Below are 21,964 nucleotides of genomic sequence, written 5' to 3'. Positions count from 1 at the left end.
TTTTTTTTTAAATAAATGAATAAAATAAAACTTTCATGTTTGGGAGCAGTGTGGCTCAAGTGTTTTAGAAAAACTGTTTTACAAGCCTACAGACTCCAGACTCTGTAGGCCCTGTGAAATTCGAGAAAAATAAAAACTCACTTCATTTTCGATGTGATTGTTTTCACAAGACTCACACAGGATTACTGAGATTAAATTAAAAAAAAACAACCAATATTAAAGTCCCCCCCCCAAAAGAGACATGCAAATAAACATCAAACGCTCTGAAATATTAACGACCCTCTGTACATGCCTAGAGGCCCTGTGGTGTCTTGCCAGCTCACCAGAGCAGAATGAAAGGCAGGAAGTCTCTTTTCCCCTCCCTCCCCAGCTGTGACCATCCAACACACAAGGATCCAGACACAAAACCTTCAAAGAGGCAAAAAGAAATACTTGCGCAACACAAGAGGACCACAGAAAAGCATTTTTATCCAAGAAAAAAAACCAAGACAAAAGTTTCCGTCTGTTTGTTCCTTTTTAATTCCGTTTTGTGGTTATTAACAGCACTGATGCAGCCAGAAACAATTTGATCAGGTCAAAAACAGTAATAGCATCATTATTCCCAAATCCTACAGCCCTAAAATAAAACAGAAAAACACCATCGGGAGGATTTTGAAGACCTGGCTAGAAATCAAAATAACAACACCAAAACTAGCATTTAAAAGAAAAGGTAAAGTGCATTTTGGGGAGACTCTTGTTAACTAACCCTCAGCGTTTTAAGGGTCCATGCTTATGACCGATCGGTGGCCCAAATGATCACATTCTCAAAAATTTGGCTGAGCTGGCTGGAAAGAGAATGAAATTCCCCACCTCGGAATGAGGAGGAAAGGAAGGAGAAATAGACCCCCAGACCCCAATGGGAAGACATTTCTCAATCACACGGAGGAGGCATTTAAGTGCCACGGCTTGAAGACGTGTGGACTTCAACTCCCAGAATTCTCTAGCCGGTTGACTCAGGGATTCTGGGAGTTGAAGTCCACGCATCTTCAAGGTACCAAGGTAGAAAAACCAGGGTACTAACTAGAGGGTCTTTCGGTCCCAAAAAAATGGGATGATCCCAATTGTGACCTCTGCAGAGACTGGGCTGGCACAACCTACCCCCTGTGCATGCCCCCTCTACAAACCGATGCCCCGAGTGGGCCCCCAATTGAGCCAGGAGGAAATTACGTATCTGCCAATTGAGGCGCATTTTGGAAAGTGAATTTTGAAAGGGATGGGGCTGGATTGAAAGGGAGCAAGGTCCTCATAACCCCCCCCCCAAAAAAATAACAATTAAAAGGTATAAGAGACAATTGCAGAAAGGATCATAAACAAAGGAAGAGCAAGAAGAGAAATAAAGAAGCAATCAAGTCATCAAAATCCATTACAGCTGATAATTCTATTGTCCCTCGCTTGAAGGAATCACAAAATGCAATTGTCCAATTTCTCCCTCCGAATCATGTCTTACATTTCATCCATTTAACTTCATGCATCACTCTCAGCCCACCTGCACACACCTGCTAATAAATTTATTACTGTTTGAAGTTAACTCGGTTAACTTCATAAGGACTAGCTCCTTTACAAGGGCTGTTTTATTTAGGGCAAAAGCTGCAGGAAATGACATGGTGATCATAACAATCTGAGGATCAGGACAGAAAGACCGAAAGTTTAACCAACTTGCTATGTCACAAGCATGTAAAGGAGGGGATGGGATTAGAAGGTTGAAGAAACTCAACCAAAGATTTGTTTCAGAAGCCAAGCTCAGCCCACATCTGAATTTATCTGGGTTGTACCCAGTTTTGTCCTATAAATTATGATTAAGATTCCCTTTGGGAGGAACAAGGTCATTCATTTGTGGCAAGCAGGCATTGGGGGTTAATTTCATTCCATAACCACTAAAAAAAAAAATGCAAATTCATTGATGGCTAAAATAAAACGAGTAAGGGGGATTAGATCCAGGACTGGACATGCCAGCCCACCGTTGGGGACGTCAACGTTCTTCCTACTAAGCCCAAAAAAATTGCTAAGATAGCAAAGACTGGCCACAAGGAAAAGCGCCCACGTGAGGAGAAAGGAAAGGAATTTCAAAATAACTCTGTGCGTGGAAGGGGCAGGCGCAAAGACGAACGAGACTTTCCACTTTCTCCCCCCAAAGTTCCCATCATCTGGAATTGTTTTCCCAGTAGCGTAACTGGGGGAGGGAGGGACAGACAGCCTCTCCTGGACTCCCATTTCAGTTGCTTATCTGCTCTGCTGCAAATATTGATGTGTGAACATGTTCAGCTCACTGTCCAGCCATCCAGCTTTATTCCTGGAAAGGCAGAGAACCCATATTAAAAAAACAGGAAAGAAATAAGTTATAGCCTGCTACGTTCAATCTATAAAAGCCAGTTTTGCTTCAAATGAGCCTCAAAACCTGAACATTCCAAACTAAGTCATTACTAAAACTGAAAATGCCAATAACCTTTTTCAAATATAAGGCATTTGTATTTTGTATTTGTATTTTAACTGTAGAAAGTTAAAAACTTTCCAAAACAGGCACATTCATAACTATGAACATAATCATCTGTCCATTTGATTAGGCTTGAAAATATGTATGAAGGAATGGCTTGTTTTAGGACTATTGTCCTTCTTGATTTATGGATGTTTTTAATGGGATTCTTTGGCTTGAAAAAAATAATTTTAATGGGATTCTTCGGCGTGAAAAAATAGTCTCAAACTAGGTTTGCAAAAGGAAGTGGCTGAAAGATGATGCAGAGAAAAAGACTTGATGTTTCCTCACAAAGATTGTCTGCTATTTTTTTTTAACACAGATATAACAAAATGTAATGCAGGAATAAATTTATGAATGAATGAGAATGCCCTAACTCAGGGGTAGGCAACCTTGGCTCTTTTATGACTCGTGGACTTCAACTCCCAGAATTCCTGAGCCAGCCTGGCTCAGCTTGGAAACCTCTCCCTTTCCCCTCAGCATGGCTGGCTCAGGAATTCTGGGAATTGAAGTCCACGAGTCATAAAAGGGCCCAGTTTGAAGACCCCTGGTTTAAATATTTTTTCCTCACGGTCACGTGATCAAAATTCAGGCATTTGGGCAGAGGTAGGCAATCTTGGCTCTTTTATGACTGGTGGACTTCAACTCCCAGAATTCCTGAGCCAGCCATGCTGAGGGGAAAGGGAGAGGTTTCCAAGCTGAGCCAGGCTGGCTCAGGAATTCTGGGAGTTGAAGTCCACGAGTCATAAAAGAGCCAAGGTTGCCTACCCCTGCCCTAATATAACAGTGACAACAAAAAAGATGAATATGTTTTTCTATTCTTGCCCAATTCATCAAAAATTCGTTGGAAAGCAGTGGACCTTATTTACAGGCAGAGTTTAAAAATCTGAAATCCAGGGGTTTTTTTTAGCAAGTGCAAGACGCTGCATCCATTTTATGTAAAGTGAACCCCTCACCCGCCACCCCATTCCAAGCAGCGGACAAACATAAAACGGAACGGCCTTACCTAAGCAATTTGGCTTTACTCTGTAAAGTATCCAAAATCTCAATCTTTTGATTCAGGCCTGCAATTTCTTTCTCCAAATCTTCTCTTGTCACGTCCACCTGCTGGCAGAGCTGAGCAAAAGTTCCCGCCAGTTCCCTTTGGCAAGATTTTTTTAAAGTGAAAAGAAAAAAAATCGTCAAAAAAAGATGAAAGGGGACGAGACACTTACCTGAACGTGAGAAAAGCCTACCCCCCCTTACAAATCAAATATGGCAGCTTCGTTTTTTCCTCCCAGTTCACACACAATGTAAAAATCCTGGAAAGGCTGCAATAATACCAGTAAACGGTAAAATATCTTAAAGTTGTCATCCACCCGTGATTTCAAATTAGCTGGGATCGGATCACTGGTTGCATGTTGGGTGAGCCAAGGGTTTAATTTTAAACACAGGCATTTCAGTCCCTGTTCTGCCCCAACGTGTCTGACTTTGCTATCGGGGGCTGGGGGTGTTTTTTGTGGCACTCAGTCATTCCCACAATTTTGCTTTGCAAAAATCCCTGCACAGCCTAGCCCAGGGGTAGGCCACCTGGGCTCTTTTATGACTGGTGGACTTCAACTCCCAGAATTCCTGAGCCAGCCTGGCTCAGCTTGGAAACCTCTCTCTTTCCCCTCAGCGTCGCTGGCTCAGAAATTCTGGGAGTTGAAGTCCACCAGTCATAAAAGGGCCAAGGTTGACTATCTCTGGCCTAGGCCGCTTTATGACTCGTGGACTTCAACTCCCAGAATTCCTGAGCCAGCCTGGCTCAGCTTGGAAACCTCTCCCTTTCCCCTCAGCATGGCTGGCTGAGGAATTCTGGGAGTTGAAGTCCACCAGTCACAAAAGAGCCACGGTTGCCTACCTCTGGCCTAGGCCTAGGCCGCTTTATGACTCGTGGACTTCAACTCCCAGAATTCCTCAGCCAGCATGGGGGAACTATGGCCCCTTCATGACTCATGGACTTCAACTCCCAGAATTCCTCAGCCAGCATGGGGGAACTATGGCCCCTTCATGACTCATGGACTTTAACTCCCAGAATTCCTGAGCTGGCCTGGCTCAGCTTGGAAACCTCTCCCTTTCCCCTCAGCGTCGCTGGCTCAGGAATTCTGGGAGTTGAAGTCCACGAGTCATAAAAGGGCCAAGTTTGAAGACCCGTGATTTAGTGAATGAGGTATAAAGCAGGCTAAATTTTAATTCTTCTATCCTCGGGCCAGTGTACGCTACCAATTTTAAAAGAGTCTTTTCCTCAAGTGGCTTCTGATGCTCTTTCTACTCAGAAAAGGCCAAAAAGGTTGTGTAGACAGGGAGTCCTTGCCTTACAACCCCAACTGAGCCCAAGTGAGACAGTAGTTAATTGGAACTTTACCCCATGTTACGACCTTTCCTGCCCTAGTTAAGTGAATCTCTGCAATAGCAGAGTTGGAAGGGACCTTGGAGGTCTTCTAGACCAACCCCCTTGCTCAGTCAAGAAACCCTCAATACCATTTCAGATGAATATTAGATAACATCTGTCTGAATATTCAACAAATATTCAGACAAACAGTGACACCGCTAATTCTGTCAGGTCACCAAAGGGGACCCCTTGACCGCGGGGACACTGCGACCGTCATAAATAGGAACCAGTGGCCCCAGCGCCCGAATTTTGATCACGTGACCACGGGGATGGGGAATCAGCTGTTAAGTGTGAAAATTGGTCACAAGTCAATTTTCCTCAGTGCTGTTACAACTTCAAACAGTCGCTAAATGAACCATTGTTAAGTCGAGGACCACCTGAACCCCTGGAGCAGCCACATGTTCACCAAAGGGTTTAAATCTCTCTACTGCAGAGGCTCCCAACCTTTTGGGCGTTAGGGACCCAGTTCTGTGGGGAGAGGTTTTTCCACAGACTGGAGGGCGCGTGGTTTTGTGTGCTGCCTGCATCTCGCGGGTGGGGTTTTGTTCGTTTGTGTGGACTGGTTGCTAACACACCGCGGCCTGGTACTGGCCCACGGACCGGGGGGGGGGGTTGGGGACCCCTGCTCTACTGGGACCGAGGAGGAGAATTCCTCAGCAGACACAGCATCCCGTTGCCAAGCGTCTGCATTTTGATGCTGCAACCGTCGTAAGTGACAAACGGTCGTAAGTCACTTTCCCCCCCCCTCCCAGGGCTGTTGCAACTTGGAATGGTTGTTAAGTTGGGGACTGCGTGCATCCTGCAGCCTGGCACTCTGGGCTGCACTGGGCACAGTGCAGGGAGGGCGTCGCGAGGCTTAACTCACTGCTGCACTTGGTGGCTGCAGTTGGAGCCGGTGTAGCTGACAATGAGCTGGAGCTTCTCTCCGGCGTACTCCACGAACTGGCGCTTGAAGGCCCGCTCTTTCGCCTTGGTGGTCCAGGTGAGGCGCTCGTAGACGTACAGGAGTCCGTAGAGGCCCAGGGAGAGGGCGATCAGCCTCCAGCCCACCGCCTTCCAGACCTGGCCAGGGGGACGCAGACAGGACATGGGCAGTTTGGAACAGAATACGTCGTGGCTGGAGCTGGGCTCACGGCCAAGACAAGAAGCAAATGGAGGGGGGGGGGGAAGGGAACGGATTGGAATGGAAAGGAGGTATGGGGGGGGGGGTCAAAGGAACGCGAGAGCCAGCTTTTCACTCTGGGAAAGTCTACTAGACAAAGAAGAGCCCCTTGCCCAAACAAAACGAACATCATGGCTTGGAGGAGATAAAATGATTGCGGGAGGAGAAAAGGGGGCGTTGAATTATCCTATTTGCCCGTGAACCCCTTAGAACTGGCTTTGCTACTTCCCCCTCCGTGCCTGCACTCTTGGAAAGTGAAAATGCCCCAAGGGGTCTTTATTTGCTGAATGAACCGGGAGGGACGGTTGACAGAATAGATGAGAATAACAAGGTCGGGTGGGACCTTGGGAGGTCTTCTGGTCTGTCCAGTCTCTTCTTAAGATGCTCCAGTGATGGAGCACCTGTGACTTCTGGAGGCAAGTCGTTCCCCTGATGAATTGTTCTCACTGCCAGGACGTTTCTCCTTTGTTCTAGGTGGCTCCTCTCCTGGATTTTTTTAAAGAAGCCATTTTTTAAGCCATTTTTGCAGCACCTGACAGTCATGTCCCCGATACCCAAAAGCTGTAGGATAACGGGGTCCCAAATACAGACCCTAAAATTACGCTGACTACTCCGCCCAGTATTTACCCTGTGATAAGATGGGTGGCCAATAAATTTGATAAATGAAAATAAAAGAGAGCAAAGGAGAGCGTCTCGGGGAAAGCAGGAAAGACGAACAAACACGGAACGAGAAGGAGCTTCCAGATACGGACTTCAGCACCCATTGCTCTTAGCTAGCAGGGTCCACTGACTCTGGAATGGCTGAAATAGGCTTCCACATTTGCCTGGAAGGGCTGGAGAGAAATCAGGAAGCTGGCCTCCATTCCCCCACTTCTTTTTCCTGAGCGTTCCCCCAAAAACCTACCACTCCACCGATCACCAGGATGCCCATCGAAGTCCTGGAGGTGAGGGAGGCCAAGCCGGTCACCATGGAGACCATCAGCTCCTCCTGAGTCAAGGAACCCTGTGGCATGGGGGGCAAGCTTGGGTTCGCTGGGGTCAGGGGCAACGGACGCTGGACCTGGTGGGCAAAATTGGAAAGCTAAGACAGGCTGCTGCCTCTGGGGGAACTCCAGCCTCCGGTGCCCGTTCTGCAGATGAAGCATCTGAGGCCAGGGGGAAAGGACCAGTAAGGAACACAGGAGAGGAAAAACTCCACGCCAGCAAAGGTCAGTTTGGAAGGAGAACAAAGATGACACAGCTTGGTCTCCCCCGGACAGACCTCAGGGGAAGCCAAGTCTCCACGCGCAGGGGGAATCTGCCTTGCATTATCTTTTTGGTTGGTTGGTTTGTTCACTAGTTTTATTCCTTTGTAACATACATAGTTACAAGTAGTAAGGGGCAACAGCAGAGAAAGGGCAAACAAAAAAGGGGGGAAGAAAGGGAGGGGAAGTAACAAAAGGCATTGACTTTCGACTCTCTTATAGTAAAATCAGACATGAAAATCAAATCTCAACTTTTTACATTTCTATAGTAGCATGCACTAGCCCTGGGCTCTTCCAACGTGGCCCTTGGATGAGGCGTGGACTTCACCTCCCAGAATTCCTCAGCCAGGTTTGAAGACCCCTGTTCTACAGTCTGAAGAAAACTAGGTCAAATATTCAGAACAATAACACTATTCAAAATCTGAGACTCTTTAAATCTGGGGCACTATAGTTCTTATAACCCCAGCTAGCAGCTGGAACTTGATCTATCGCAGGGCTCTTCCAACTTGGCCCTTTGATGACTTGAGGACTTCAACTCAAGGCACACTGGCTGAGGAATTCTGGGAGTTGAAGTCCACGAGTCATCAAAGGGCCCTGCCCTAGCTAGCCATTTCTGTATCGGCAGATCAGTCTAATCCAGTGTTTCTCAACCTTGACAATTTTAAGGCATGTGGACTTCAACTGCCAGAATTCCACAGCTAGCATTGCTCAGAGGAAGAGAACTTTAAAAGACTTTTAGGAAAATCAATGCCTGGAAGTTCTTTGGAATGTTTCATTAGCCGGAACCACAACATCATGCTAGGATCTAAGTTCTCTTCCTCTGAGCAGTTAAATTATCAGCATGTTCCCTCCCTAAATCAGCCATCATATCTCAAATTATCCAATTAGTGTGAAGGTCAAATGTTTTCTTCCTCTTTCTTTCCTGGGCTTTACCCCCATATTTAAACCCCATATTTACCAGACAATTCTGCATATTGTCAAAAGCAAGAACATACAATATTTGCAGCGTTGACACATGCCTTAAAATTGTCAAGGTTGAGAAACACTGGTTCTAATTGGTAAAACCCAAAATCATAATATCATTTCCCCCCCCCCCACCTCAAGCAGGACCTTGCGTCATCCAACCTGAGTCTTACCTGCTCGCTGTAGCCCATCAAAGCCCGGCGGGTATTTTTGGGCCCCAGAAACCGGTTCACCAGCATCGTCCAGCCGAGGGAGAAATGGAACTGGACGTCTTCCTGGAAGTCGGCGCAGAGCTTGTCGCAGTTCAGGTCGTAGCTGAGGGCGAAGCACTGCCTGGGCACCAGCAGCTCGATCTGCCCCCTCAGCGAGACGGGGAGGAGCGGCTTCAGGCCGTCTGAAAGGCATAGCAGGGAGGGAGAAGACGGTGTGTGTGTGTGTGTGTGTGTGTGTGTGTGTGTGTGTGTGTGTGTGTGTGTGTGTGATCCACGCCCCACATCTCAGCACAACTCAGGAGGAAACAGAGCTACGTCATGAGCCTGGGCAGGCTGGGGGTGAGACTACAGCAGGGCTGGGGAACCTTGGCTCTTTGAGGACTTGTGGACTTCAACTCCCAGAATTCCTCAGCCCGGGAATTCTGGGAGTTGAAGTCCACAAGTCCTCAAAGAGCCAAGGTTCCCCACCCCTGGACTAGAGGACCTCTGGTGTCCCCTTCCCACCCTCCCAAGGGATGCTCACCGATCATTTCTTGCTGCATGATCTGCAAAGAAGCTGCGATGGAACTGGAGCAGCGATCTGACATGTTTCGGCCCAGGCCTTCCTCGATGTGTCGATGCAGCTCCTGGGAAAGACAAAAAAAAACCCCGAGGGAATCCTGGGAATTGGAAGAGTCGCTTCTCTTAAAGTCCCTGGCGCTCTCTGAGGACTGGGAGGGGGAGTTGAGAGGGAGGATCAAAACTACTCGGAGTGCCAGTCCCGTCAAGAGCTGTTGGCTGCTTCAAGGTCAAGGCACGGAGTGCGACATTACACAACCTGCCAAGATGGGGATGGTCGCTAAAACAATTTATTTTAAAGCAGGGGTCTTCTAACTTGGCCCTTTGATGACTCGTGGACTTCAACTCCCAGAATTCCTGAGCCAGCCTGGCTCAGCTTGGAAACCTCTCCCTTTCCCCTCAGCATGGCTGGCTCAGGAATCCCGGGAGTTGAAGTCCACGAGTCATAAAAGAGCCAAGGTTGCCTACCCCTGGCCTAGATACTATAGAAATTAAGCAGATGAAAGGACATGCTTTTCCCAAATGGCCATGGCAATTATGCAGAAGGGTTAAAATCCCCATTAAGCGCAGTGGTGTACATGCTGTACACGAGGAATTCTGGGAGTTGAAGTCCACAAGTCATCAAAGGGCCCAGTTAGAAGACCCCTGCTTTAAAGTAATTGGACAGGAGGAAGTAACCAGGGCAAAGGAGGAGAAAGGGAAAAAATTTCACGGGGGGAAAACGTCGGTTCCAGCTTTGCCTTACTGTCACCACTTGGCTTTCGCTACAAATGGAGCTGGGGGTCTTTCTTTCCTGGAAGGCCAAGCCGGACACTGAGCTGGGTTGTTTTCTTTCACACGTTTCATTATCCCAACTGGGTAACATCATCACTGCTAGAAGGAAACCCCTCTCCCTTCTAGCCCTGATGATGTTACCCAGTTGGGTAATGAAATATCTGCAAGAAAACCACTCAGCTCAGAGCGCACCAAGGATCCCACAGTCCTCCTCCGCCCCCCCTCCCTCTCTCTCTGTGCAAACCCTCCTCCCTTCTAGCACGGATGACGTTACCTAGGTGGGCCATGAAACGTCTGCCAGAAAACAAGCAACTCAGAGGGCACTGAGGACCCCTCATGTCAACCCTGCGTAACCAATGTTCTCCTCCACTGATCCCTCTTGACGTCCTCAAGGTTACTGTGTTGCCCAGCTGGATGGGTCTGGGATCAAGAGAAGGGCGCAGCAAGAGATTCCCTTTCTCTGCAGAGGGTTAAACTTCTGAACGTGGATTTTGCCTCCAGGGCAGCGGTTCTCAACCTGTGGGTCAGGACCCCATTTGGGGTCGAACGACCATTTCACGGGGGTCGCCAAACAACGCAGTCCGCCATTTTTCCCCCCTTTTCCTTAGTTGTGCTACTCCCTTTTATTCTATTGGCTTTTGAAAGCCAATAGAATCGACTCTCTTGAATAGAGTCTAATTCTATTGGCTTTCCAAAGCCAATAGGAATTGTCCAGGCTGTCTCTGCCCTGCTGAGCCTGCCAAAAGTCCCAGTCTGCAAACGATGCTGCAAGTTGTCTGCAGTGAAGGTGAGCTTTCTGGAAGTTTCCACCCCTCCCTGCTGAGCAACTACTAAAAATGGAAGTAAAAGAGGGCCAGGGGTGGGAGGTGGGAGGCCGGCGGACGCAGGGAGGGTTGCTGGCGCGCGTGGGGCCCGGCAGGTGCCTTACCTGCCTTGGGCTGGGCCAACTAGTGGCCCAGCCGGTGGTCGGCCTGCTCCGTCTCTGCCGCTTGCCAGCTACGCTTTGGCCGGCGCAGGGGGCGGTACCACGCATGGGCGGCGCTCCCGGGCAGGGAAAGTCCTCAACTTATGACCAGTTGGGTAGTCCTCGACTTACGACCGGTTGGGGGTCGCGGCATTAAAAAGGTTGAGAACCACTGCTCCAGGGGGAGAGAGCTGCAGCGGGGCACACCGGACCCCCAGTGCCTCCCAGGGAATAAGCCAGCCTGCAGGAAGGGGCTTACGTTCTTATACACCTTCAGGACCACCGGGGAAGGGTGGAAATCCAGCTGAAACTCGTCCACCAGCACCGAGAGCTTCCTGATCTCTTCGCCCATGGCGTTGGAAACCTGGAGGGAAAGCGGCACGCTGAGTGGGCGGGAACCGTGCTGCGTTTAATTTACTTTCCAAGAAAGCCAGCCCCACCCCTGGGCAATGCAAACACCCCGATAAAATGGAGGAAACCAAGCCTGCAGAGGTTTGTCTTGCGAATCCCCAATCGGGGTGCTGAGCAGGGCAGAGACGAGCGACGATAAAGATACTCTTGAATCCCAGCTCAGCTTCTAATTTCCTTTGCGGTAAAAAAAGGCCCGCTGGGCGTTTCCTGCTGGGGTCGTCTTTGCTCCCAGGAACCCAGCAGCGTAAAGCCGGCTCTGGATGCAGGGAAAGGGCCTCACCTGGCGCTCAACCTCTTCCGTGAGTTCCTTGATTTTCAGTTTGTAGCTCTGAGAGAGCAAGTCCAGCTGTTTCTCTATGAATCCCAGGCGCTCCTGGCGGTCGTCCCACTTCTCCAGGCAATAAACTCTGCAGGACACGAAGGAAGGGAGGAATTGAAGGAAGGAAGGAATCGAAAGGAAGGAAGGAAGGGAGGGAGGGAAGAAAGAAAGGAAGGGAGGGAGGGAGGAAGGAATCGAAAGGAAGGAAGGAAGGAAGGAAAGGAGGGAGGATGGAAAGGAAGGAAGGGAGGAAGGGAGGAAAGGAAGGAATCGAAAGGAAGGAAGGAAAGGAAGGAAGAAACGGAGGGAGGGAAAGAGGAAGGGTTCAAAGGAAGGAATCAAACAAAGGAATTGAAGGAATCGGAAAAATTGAAGGGAGGGAAAAGGGAGGGGAAGGGATCAAAGGAAAGAATCAAAGGAAGAAAGGGAGGGAGGGAAAGGGAAGGAGGGAGGGAGGAATCAAAAGAAGGAAGGGAGGAATCGAAAGGGAGGAATCGAAGGAAGGGAGGGAGCGAGAAAAAAAAGGAAAGAAGGAACAAAGTTTCTAAACCAGCTGAAATCCGGCCCAGGCCTCCTTGCTGGGCTCTTTGATTTCAACTTGCCCAAATGCTCCAGGGAGTCCCAAAGGAGGCACCTCTGTTCCTGCGCGGCCACGTGGACGGAGTCCATGATGTGCCGGACCTCCTCGGCAATCTGCTTCGCTCTGACCGTGTGCTGCTCAAACTTGGTCTTGACCGCAGACTGCGAGATGCACTCCTGCAGGGAAGACACACCTCAGCTCTCCCGACAAAAGCCAGCACCCTTTGCCCTGAGCAGCCAGGCTGGGGAACCCCCCCCCCCGCCCCTTGGGCTAATTTTATCAGCTCAGACACCCCCCCCCCCGTTAATAGTGTCCTTGGGGACTAGCGGCTTCATCACAGTAAAAATAGGCAAACCGGCATCTTTAGCTTGCTGCCTTAGGAATCTACTTCAAAGTGTCGAACAATGCAGGATTCTCTGCTTAATAATATCATTTGCTTCCGTCTCTGGGACCAGATCAAATATTCTCGTAGTTCAAAATAAGAGTTTATAGAAAGGATAGAGGTGAAAGAACCACTGTCAAGCGCTCTGGATAATATTGTTCATGCGGCCGGCTATTTGATTCTTCAGGATAGGGTCAGGATTTTTGTTTGTTATTAATTACAAAAAAAAAATCCTTTGCTTGCTAAAATATATATTAAAAATATATATTTAAAAAATTAAACTGTAGAGTCTAACTATATATATATAAGCAAAACAAAACACACATACACACATACACACTCCTTTTTTTTACAGCAATTGCGTAATGGTAATCTACTCTTTACATTTCCTCCCTTATTCTTCTTTAGAATATTTGGCCTTATTGCTCCGTTATTTCTTACGGTCTAACTATATTATAGACCTAGTCATATCATATAAATTTAACAGCATCACAGTTGTTAAATTTAATGGGTAAATTAAGAAAATGTGTTAGAATTTACCACCCAAACGTCTTAAGCTGCTCTCTCTGAACACTGTGCTCTGAAGAGCAGTGAAACTCACACACAAATGGATGGAGTGGATGGAAACTAATCCAGGAGAGAAGCAACCTGGAACTAAGGAGAAACTTCCTGATAGTCAGAACAATTAACCAGTGGAACAACCTGCCTCCAGAAGCTGTGGATGCTCCAACACTGGAAGTTTTTAAGAAGAGACTGGACAGCCATTTGTCCAAAATGGTATAGTGTTTCCTGCCTGAGCAGGGGGTTGGACTAGATGACCTCCAAGGTCCCTTTCAACATCATCATCATTATAAATATCAACGTCTAACAATGCACTTGCCTCAAATCTTCGCTCAAAATTCTGGAATTCAAACATCCTCACTTGGAAACCCTCCGCCAGGGCCCCACCTAGAAAAAAAAAAAAAAAAAAAAAAACAAGAACATCAGATTTGAACAGCAAAACAGGCCCATGTTTTGTTTTGTTTTTAAAAAGTTCCTAGTCCTCATGGGGACCAAGGCAACCTTGAATAGCCAGGAGCAACGTCAAACGTAATTTTTAAGGGGGAAGGGGTTTGCAGATTTAGAAACGGGGAGAGGCTTAGAGCAGTGTTTTTCAATCTCAGCAACTGTTAAGACTTGTGGACTTCAACTGCCAGAATTCCCCAGCCAGCTGTGCTGGCTGGGGAATTCTGGGAGTTGAAGTCCCACCCATCTTACGAGTCGCCCAGGTTGAGGAACACTGGTTTAGAGGGTCTCTCACCTCCTTCGGGCATACCCTGCGCCTTCTGGATGCGGGCGTTCAGGACCTCTTTCGCAGAGACAAAAAAGATGCGGTCGCCAGCCTGGGCACGATCCACCACGCCCAGCTCGTCCACCAGGAAGCTGGTGCAGCGTTCCATGTGTTGCCGGCGAACCTGCAGGAGAGGATAGCAGTCAGGGGCAGATAAGACAGGCCAATCTTTCCTATTCGGGCTGCTCTCCTTCAGCCACCCCCGAGGAAGCCTCACCTCCTCCATGTATTCCGGTTCGGATGCCGAAGCGTCCCAGCGGTTATTCAAGATGAAAATGTTTGGCCGAGAGAGGCGAGCGTTGACTTTGTGGAAGAACTGTTTCTCCTGGATTGGCAGAAAAGAAACAACAACAAATTTCTAGAAACACGAGGATTATAAAATTATCTTTGGGATAAAATTTGGGTTAAAATTAGCTTTGGGATAGAAAGCACCGTTGGGATAAAATGAGCTTGAAAAATCAGAATCAGAACAGAGCGGGAAGGAGCCTTGGAGATCTTCTAGTCCAGCCCCCTGCTTAAGCAGGAATCCCTATACAATTTTAGACAGTCTTTTCTTAAAAGCCTTCAGGGATGAACCGTTCACAACTTCTGGTGGCAAGGTGTTCCACTGGTTAATTGTCCTCACTGTTAGAAAGTTTCTCCTTAATTCCAGGTTGCTTCTCTCCTTGATTAGTTTCCAATCTTTGTTTCTTGTCATGCCTTCTGGTGCTTTGGAAAATCAGCTGAGCCCCCTCCTCTTTGTGGCAGCCCCTCCAAATACTGGAATACTGCTATCATGTCACCCCTAGTCCTTGTTTTCTCCAGACTGGCCATGCCCAAATCCTGCAACCGTTCTTCATATGTTTTAGTCTCCAGGCTTTTAATCACCTCGGTTGCTCTTCTCTGCACCTTTCCCCAAAGTCTCAACATCTTTTTTAATAACGTGGTGACCAAAACTGGATGCAGAATTCCAGATGTGGCCTCACTAAGGCTCTATAAAGCGGTACTAGCACTTCGCAGGATCTCCATTCTTTCCCTCTGTTTATACAACCAAGGATTGCGTTAGCTTTTGGGGGCTGCTGCCGCACACGGCTGGCTAAACAAAAGGAGTCATCTATTCAAAAACTCAACCTTTCTGCCCCTTCTGCCCCCCCCCCCTCAGGTTTCTCGAGCAGAGGGAGTCAGTGGAGACCCAACTGTGTCTTCAATGAATTTTTTAAAAAACGGAAGTTGCCAGCTCAGCTTTGCCACCGGACGTGACGAGTGATGTGAAAGAACAGAAAAACAGTAAATCCAGCGGGTGTCCTCTAATTCGGCAATACGCAATGCCCAACTTTTTGTGCGTTCAGCAGCCTTGGTACTAGACCCGGCAGCATCCTGGAACTTGTGCGATTCTTGCAAAGGTTTAGCTAAAAACAAAGTCAGGGAGGGCGGGAAGGAAGGGGAGCCACCTTCTTACCGTCTGCATCAGGGTCGACTCAGAGTTGGCCACCAACACAAACACATCCGCATCCAAGCAGAATTTATCAATCCAGCTATCCAGCTCGGTGGTGACGTCAATTCCAGGGCTAATAAACAGATATTAAGAAACACAGAACTGAGATTGTTAATTTACACGCTGAAATGGCGTTCTCTTCCAACACACACACACACACACACACACACACGTCCTCTAGGACAGAGGTAGGCAACCTGGGCTCTTTTACGACTCGTGGACTTCAACTCCCAGAATTCCTGCGCCAGCCACGCTGAGGGGAAAGGGAGAGGTTTCCAAGCTGAGCCAGGCTGGCTGAGGAATTCTGGGAGTTGAAGTCCACAAGTCATAAAAGAGCCAAGGTTGCCTACCCCTGCTTTAGGAGTTTTAAATTTTGATTTTGGCTTTAAAATACAGGTTGCCCTCAACTTACAACAGTCCGTTTAGTTACAATGGCACTGAAAAAAGTGACTCCTGACCGTGGTTCACACAACCGTCACAGCATCCCTGCGGTTTATGTGATCAAAATTCGGACGTTTGGCAATTGATTTGTATTTGTGGTGGCTGAAGTGCACCTTTCTGACAAGCAAAGTCAACGGGGAAGCCAGGCCTGTTTAACAACCGTTGTTACTAACTTAACTGTAATGATTCACTTAACAACTGTAGTGAGGGAGGTTGTAAAGAGAGGCAAAATTCATTTCACGAATGTTTCACTTAGCAACAGAAATTTTGGGCTCAATTGTGGCCGTTAAGGCGAGGACTGCCTGCACAGAACTGGCATCACGATTGACAGACTGAAATGGTCTTCTCTCTTCCAACGTCTCCCCGACCCTGTATGAGTTTTAAACTTTGCTTTCCAGTTCTAAAAGGTAGGATCAGAAGAGCTACGTCGGATTAATTAAAATTATTTTAGTTATTTTTTTTATAGACCCTGACGAAAGTCCATCTCACATTTATTCAGACGATAAAGGCACAACAGCTACACTTTAAGAAAACCTATAAGAGAAATTGCCTTTTTCCTGGCTGGGGTGGGTGGGGGGGAAACAGCCACTCACCTGTCCATCAAAACGAGATCATCCTTGAGCAAAGGGCACTTGGAGTTCGGCCACATGACGCTGACCAGACCCCCGGCAGTAAGCAATTCGTCCTGGTGGAGGGCGTGAGCCAGCTGGTTGACCGTCTGGGGCAGGAGAAGAAAGGAAGACGGATTGAGGAAATAATTACGAAGATGTTTCAAAAAAAAATGCAAGAGTTTAATAATAACCTGCTGGACAATGTAGGTCAGGGGTAGGGCACCTTGGCTCTTTTACAACTCATGGACTTCAACTCCCAGAATTCCTGAGCCAGCATGGGGAAACTATGGCCCCTTTATGACTCATGGACTTCAACTCCCAGAATTCCTGAGCCAGCCTGGCTCAGCTTGGAAACCTCTCCCTTTCCCCTCAGCGTGGCTGGCTCAGGAATTCTGGGAGTTGAAGTCCACGAGTCATGAAGGGGCCATAGTTCCCCCATGCTGGCTCAGGAATTCTGGGAGTTGAAGTCCACCAGTCATGAAGGGGGCCATAGTTCCCCCATGCTGGCTCAGGAATTCTGGGAGTTGAAGTCCACCAGTCATAAAAGAGCCGGGAGGTAGGCAACCTCAGCTCATAAAAGACTTGTGGACTTCAACTCCCAGAATTCCTGAGCCGGCATGGCTCAGCTTGGAAACCTCTCCCTTTCCCCTCAGTGTGGCTGGCTCAGGAATTCTGGGAGTTGAAGTCCAGGAGTTGTAAAAGAGCCAAGGTTGCTTACCCCTGATGTAAATGATGGCTGGAGAAAAAAAAAAAAAACGGTTTTGAAGTAATGAGTCACTCACATCACCATCTAGGTGAGGGCTCTCCAACCTTGGCAACTTTAAGACTTGTGAACGTCAACTCCCAGAATTCCCCAACAAGTCTTAAAGTTGCCAAGGTTGGAGAGACCCGATTATGTCAACCAACACCTTCCAGCAGCTTTAGAGGTTCAGAGAATATAATTCCTCCCCGAGTTTCTCTGACCCTCAATTTTGGGCCCGTTCCCACATTATACCTTGACACTCTTCTTCTCCTCGGAGCCTTCGGTGAGGAGGAAGGCCTCCTGCCCGTCCGTCCCCTCCACTCTCAGGAAGCAATTTGTGGTGTGGCCGATCCCAGAGGGAAGGACCTTATCCCACAGCATGGCGTTAATCACCGTACTTTTCCCATTGCTCGTCCTAAAAATGGCAAAACACAGACGGCCACATCCTCCCATGTTATCCTCACAACAACCCTGCAAGGGGGTTGATTATCTAGATCAGCGGTTCTCCACCTGTGGGTGGGGAGCCCATTTGGGGTCGAAGGACCATTTCACGAGGGTCGCCAAACAACGCAGTCCGCCATTTTTTCCCCCTTTTCCTTAGCTGTGCTACTCCCTTTTATTCTATTGGCTTTTGAAAGCCAATAGAAGAGACTCTCTTGAATAGAGTCTAATTCTATTGGCTTTCCAAAGCCAATAGGAATTGTCCAGGCTGTCTCTGCCCTGCTGAGCCCGCCCAAAGTCCCCTTCTGCAAACGGTGCTGCACCAGTTGAGTAGTCCTCGACTTACGACCGGTTGGGGGGGGGGTCGCGGCATTAAAAACGTTGAGAACCACTGATCTAGATGCAGGGACTTCCCAGGAGCCTCGCAGCGTCGCTTCAGGGTTGTGTTGAGTTCTGAACTCCGGGAACCAAACAGGTCCATTGTTGCAGTTGAAACAATCCGTGGACAATGTAAGCTGGACTCCTTCCAGCGAGTTTTGCAGGCTGGACTCAGAATCATGGGGGATGTAGTCCAGCCCACTTGGAGAGCCCCAAACTTCCCAATTAGCAGCAACTGACTCACCGCCCAAAGAAAGCCACCTTCATATGCCGCCTGGCCAGCACCTCGCTGATCCCGCTGACCTTGGACAGGTAGCCCTTGACCTCGGACACCTGCTCTTCTGTGGTGACCGGGTCAAGCTCACCGTTCTTGTGCGTTTCTGGAAAATAGCAATATATCGTCTGGGAGGTGAGTGGTTTGAAGGCTGCTGCAAACTCCACTTCCAGACGGTTCTTAAACAGCAGTACAGAAAAAGGACATTTTCCCAGCAAAAAAAAAAAGGACGCCAAGCTAAAATAAGAATGGGAGAACTCTCTGCCTGCTTCAGAACTACGACTCCCAGCGTCCCTCTGCATGGCCTTGGTTAGTTAAAGTTGTCACATTCACACCCTGCAGAAAACCTTGACCGAAATCTAGCTGGCTCAGCACACCAGTATGGAGGACGGCCAGACTGGAGGCAGGAGACCGAGACTAAATTTAGGAAAGAAAGGATAGAACTTGAGAAATAACAGATTCAGCTCTTTCCTTCCTTCTGTTGTTTGTTCCCTCGCGGCCCAATTTAAGATTGTAAACCCCTTGAGGTAGGGACTTGTGTTTAAATCCTTAGAGCAGACGGTATTATAAATAAGAAAATAAACTCTAGAAATGGCACCCAGTTTAAAAACAGCAGAATACAAGCTAACCAACAAGCGCTGTGAAGACAACAAGGATAGTTGAAGAAAAACCCAATGCAAAAGAAGTGAACAAAAAGTCAGAAACAAAGAAATTGGAAGTGCAGAAGGCCCCGGATTCAAATCCTAACCTCAGCTAGCAAAATGTTTCTTTTCAAGAGACCCTCGTGCTTCTGGTCTTCTTGACCTGCGGGCATTCACTCACGCGTGTGCACAAGTCAGCAAGCTCTGTGGATCATTAGGCCAACTCACCTTCCAGAAACACGGAGCTCTCCTGGATGTAAGCTGCCAACTGTTCAAAGATGCCATTTATTTTTTTCTTGGCAGTGACAAAATGCTTCAGGGGGGAGGCACTGACTTCCGCCATGTGTCTCTTGTCCTTTTTGCTCGCGATGATGGACTTAGAGCGAATGAAGAGCAGGGACATTGTGCTAGGAGGGGAACGTATATGGATCAGGCACAGGAAATAAGAAAAGGGGTTAACAGAATAACAGAGTTGAAAGGGACCTTGGAGGTCATCTAGTCCAACCCCTGCTCAGGCAGGAGATCCTATACAATTTCAGACAAAGGCTTGTCCAGTCTCTTCTTACAAACTTCCAGTGTTGGAGCATTCACTGCTTCTGGAGGCAGGTTGTTCCACTGGTTAATTGTCCTCAGTGTCAAGAAGTTTCTCCTTAGTTCCAGGTTGCTTCTCTCCTTGATGAGTTTCCATCCGTTGCTTCTTGTCCTGCCTTCAGGGGCTTTGGAGAGCAGCTTGACTCCCTCTTAGTTTAGCTTAGTTTATAATTCACCACTGGCCTAGTCAATGCTCCAGGTAAACAAGCAACGATATTACCCCTTATTGTGAAAGTCTAGTTCCCGCAGCATGCTAAAGAAAGCACTGTATTTTCCACAACACGCTTGAACTCCAGGCAAATGCCAAATTTCCTAAATCTATTAAAGGGGTCGTGGGAAAGTTCTATGTTATGAACTCCAAGATTTCCCAAATTGAAGGAGCAAAAAGGCCGGATTTCTGGGAGAATGCTAGAAGGAAGCTCACATTTATTTTTAATTGCTCTGAAACCTCTAGGCCAGGGGTCTTCAAACTTGGCCCTTTTATGACTTGTGGACTTCAGCTCCCAGAATTCCTCAGCCAGCAATGCTGGCTGAGGAATTCTGGGAGTTGAAGTCCACAAGTCATAAAAGGGCCAAGTTTGAAGACCCTTGCTCTAGGCCTTTCTTTCCAAAATTACCCAGTTGAGGATCGGAGTCAGAGTTAGCAGCACCCGAAGCAGAGTCAAATCAGTCCCAACTCTGAAATGCCCCCAAGTACACTTACTATTAAGATGCAAGCAGGCGTTTTCATAAGCTAAGCATGGTTACCATCTTCTTTCCTGAGCCGGACAGGGCAAGTGCTGGTCTAAGAGAAAGGGAAATAGACAAAATTGGAAAATGGAGGAGGTGAAGTCTGAAGTGGCTTGAAATTGACCATGAGCAAGCAAATGGCCATAAATCACCATAATATAAAATACATTTAGGTTTCTTCCTTACAGAATGCATATTTTATAACTATAATTCACCTATAAACAGAGACATTTTCACCTCTGACAAGATTTTCCACCACTGAATCAACCTGAATGGCTCAGTTTTGGAGACGCTTTCCTGCCAATCCTGAAATACCCCATCATGCACTGCCTGGGGGTGAGGGTCCATCAAGCACTGCCAGGGGATGCGTGGAAGTTCATCATATGCTGCTGGGGAGTGTGTGGAGGTCTATCATGCACTGCCCGGGGGAGTGTGTGGAGGTCCATCATGCACTGCCCAGGAGAGTGCTAGAGCTCCATCATGCACTGCCCAGGGGAACATGTGGAGGTCCATCATGCACTGCCCAGGAGAGTACTAGAGCACCATCATGCACTTCCCAGGGGAACATGTGGAGGTCCATCATGCACTGCCCAGGAGAGTACTAGAGCTCCATCATGCACTGCCCAGGAGAGTACTAGAGCTCCATCATGCACTGCCCAGGGAAGTGTGTGCAGGTCCATCATGCACTACCCAGGAGAGTGCTAGAGCTCCATCATGCGCTGGCCGAGGGAGCATGTGGAGGTCCATCATGCACAGCCCCCTCCGTGCCCCCCACCAACCCACCCCCCTTCCTGTCACGCAGGACCCCCAAAAAACAGCCCCCCACAGCAAAACCCCACTTGGGGCCGGGGTGTCGGCCTGCAACTTGCCTCCGAGCTGTCACCTGCGTTCACACGTGCACCGCCTCAGACACTCGTTCTCCTTCTTGTACGCGGGGGGGGCCCCGCTCGGCTCCCTCGGGCCGGGAAGAGGCAAAAGGGGGCCAGCAGTTAAACGAGGCCCACCTTCTCCGCGACCACCTCTCTATTCCCGGCGGAGGGCTGAATTAACCCCCCCGAGAACCCGCGCGTAACGTCTATACCCGCCAACACCCGTCGCAGCCCCCCGCGCTTCACCTTCACCTGCCTTCTGCCTCAGCCGCTCGCCTGAAGCGCTCCGGGAAACGTCAGAGGGCGCGACGGGAGGTGACGTCACGCCAGGCTCGACGGCCACGCCCCGCTGCCTCCTGGGAATTGAAGTCTGGCAGCTGTTTATAGTCCCTCCCCTTTTTTTTTAATTTGGGGATGAAGGAAAAGAACAGGGAACCGGGCCAGAGGTTGTTTGAAAGGCCGTGCCGTTCCCTCTCCTTGGTTGGTTTTTTGCAGGGGATGGAAATCCACTCTGCACATGCTCTGGAGTACTGAGTTCAACTTTTAATAACTCAAACATCCCCCCTCCATTTAGGGCTCCAGTGCCTTCCCTTCAGTTCACTGGGGATAATGGGGAGAGGAGTCCGACTGTTGTGGAAGGAAGGTGTCTTCCTCTTAATTTTGACTAAAATGAACATTTTAAAGACAGCTACTGCATTTCAAAACAAAACAAAACCCTAAGTATTTGCTTTTCCTCTGCACTGACTATTTCATGGTATCTCCAAGCTGATACAGTCCTACGTAAGTCTACTCAGAAGGAAATGCTATTGAGCTCAGCAAGGCTTACACCTGAGTAAAGCTGCAGCTTTAATGGGGCTGGTTGAAGCAGGACATAGCGGCCCCCTCCCCTTATGCCTCTGCCAATTCCCAAATCCTCCAAACCAGTGTTTCTCAACCTTGACAACTTTAGGGC

General features: G+C 48.4%; 1 protein-coding gene across 5 annotated transcripts; it reads right to left on the bottom strand.

Annotated features, from left to right (window-relative positions):
• Positions 1–495: 495 nt before the first annotated feature.
• Positions 496–21,337, bottom strand: MFN2 (mitofusin 2). Of its 5 annotated transcripts, none has more exons than XM_039355021.1 (19): positions 21,269–21,337; positions 20,118–20,198; positions 19,052–19,230; positions 18,153–18,288; positions 17,342–17,504; positions 16,330–16,454; positions 15,260–15,368; positions 14,039–14,146; positions 13,792–13,945; positions 13,372–13,439; positions 12,164–12,285; positions 11,491–11,617; positions 11,059–11,163; positions 9,027–9,129; positions 8,465–8,685; positions 6,989–7,144; positions 5,788–5,984; positions 3,516–3,650; positions 496–2,329 (listed from the first exon to the last, which is right to left on the bottom strand). In XM_039355021.1, the coding sequence occupies exons 3-19, from the start codon at positions 19,224–19,226 to the stop codon at positions 2,260–2,262; spliced, it is 2,274 nt and encodes a 757-aa protein (XP_039210955.1). In that variant the 5' UTR covers positions 19,227–19,230; positions 20,118–20,198; positions 21,269–21,337; the 3' UTR covers positions 496–2,259. The 5 variants fall into 5 exon arrangements, with proteins under 5 accessions (XP_039210955.1, XP_039210956.1, XP_039210957.1 ...); XM_039355022.1 differs by having other exon boundaries at positions 21,259–21,315; XM_039355023.1 differs by having other exon boundaries at positions 21,265–21,307.
• Positions 21,338–21,964: the final 627 nt, after the last annotated feature.

Source organism: Crotalus tigris, unplaced genomic scaffold, assembly GCF_016545835.1.
Source record: "Crotalus tigris isolate CLP2741 ecotype Arizona unplaced genomic scaffold, ASM1654583v1 scf7180000018590.67127310178:1205815, whole genome shotgun sequence".
Lineage (NCBI taxonomy): Eukaryota > Metazoa > Chordata > Lepidosauria > Squamata > Viperidae > Crotalus > Crotalus tigris.
Note: the sequence above shows the minus strand (reverse complement) of the source record. Positions and strands in the feature narration are given on the sequence as shown.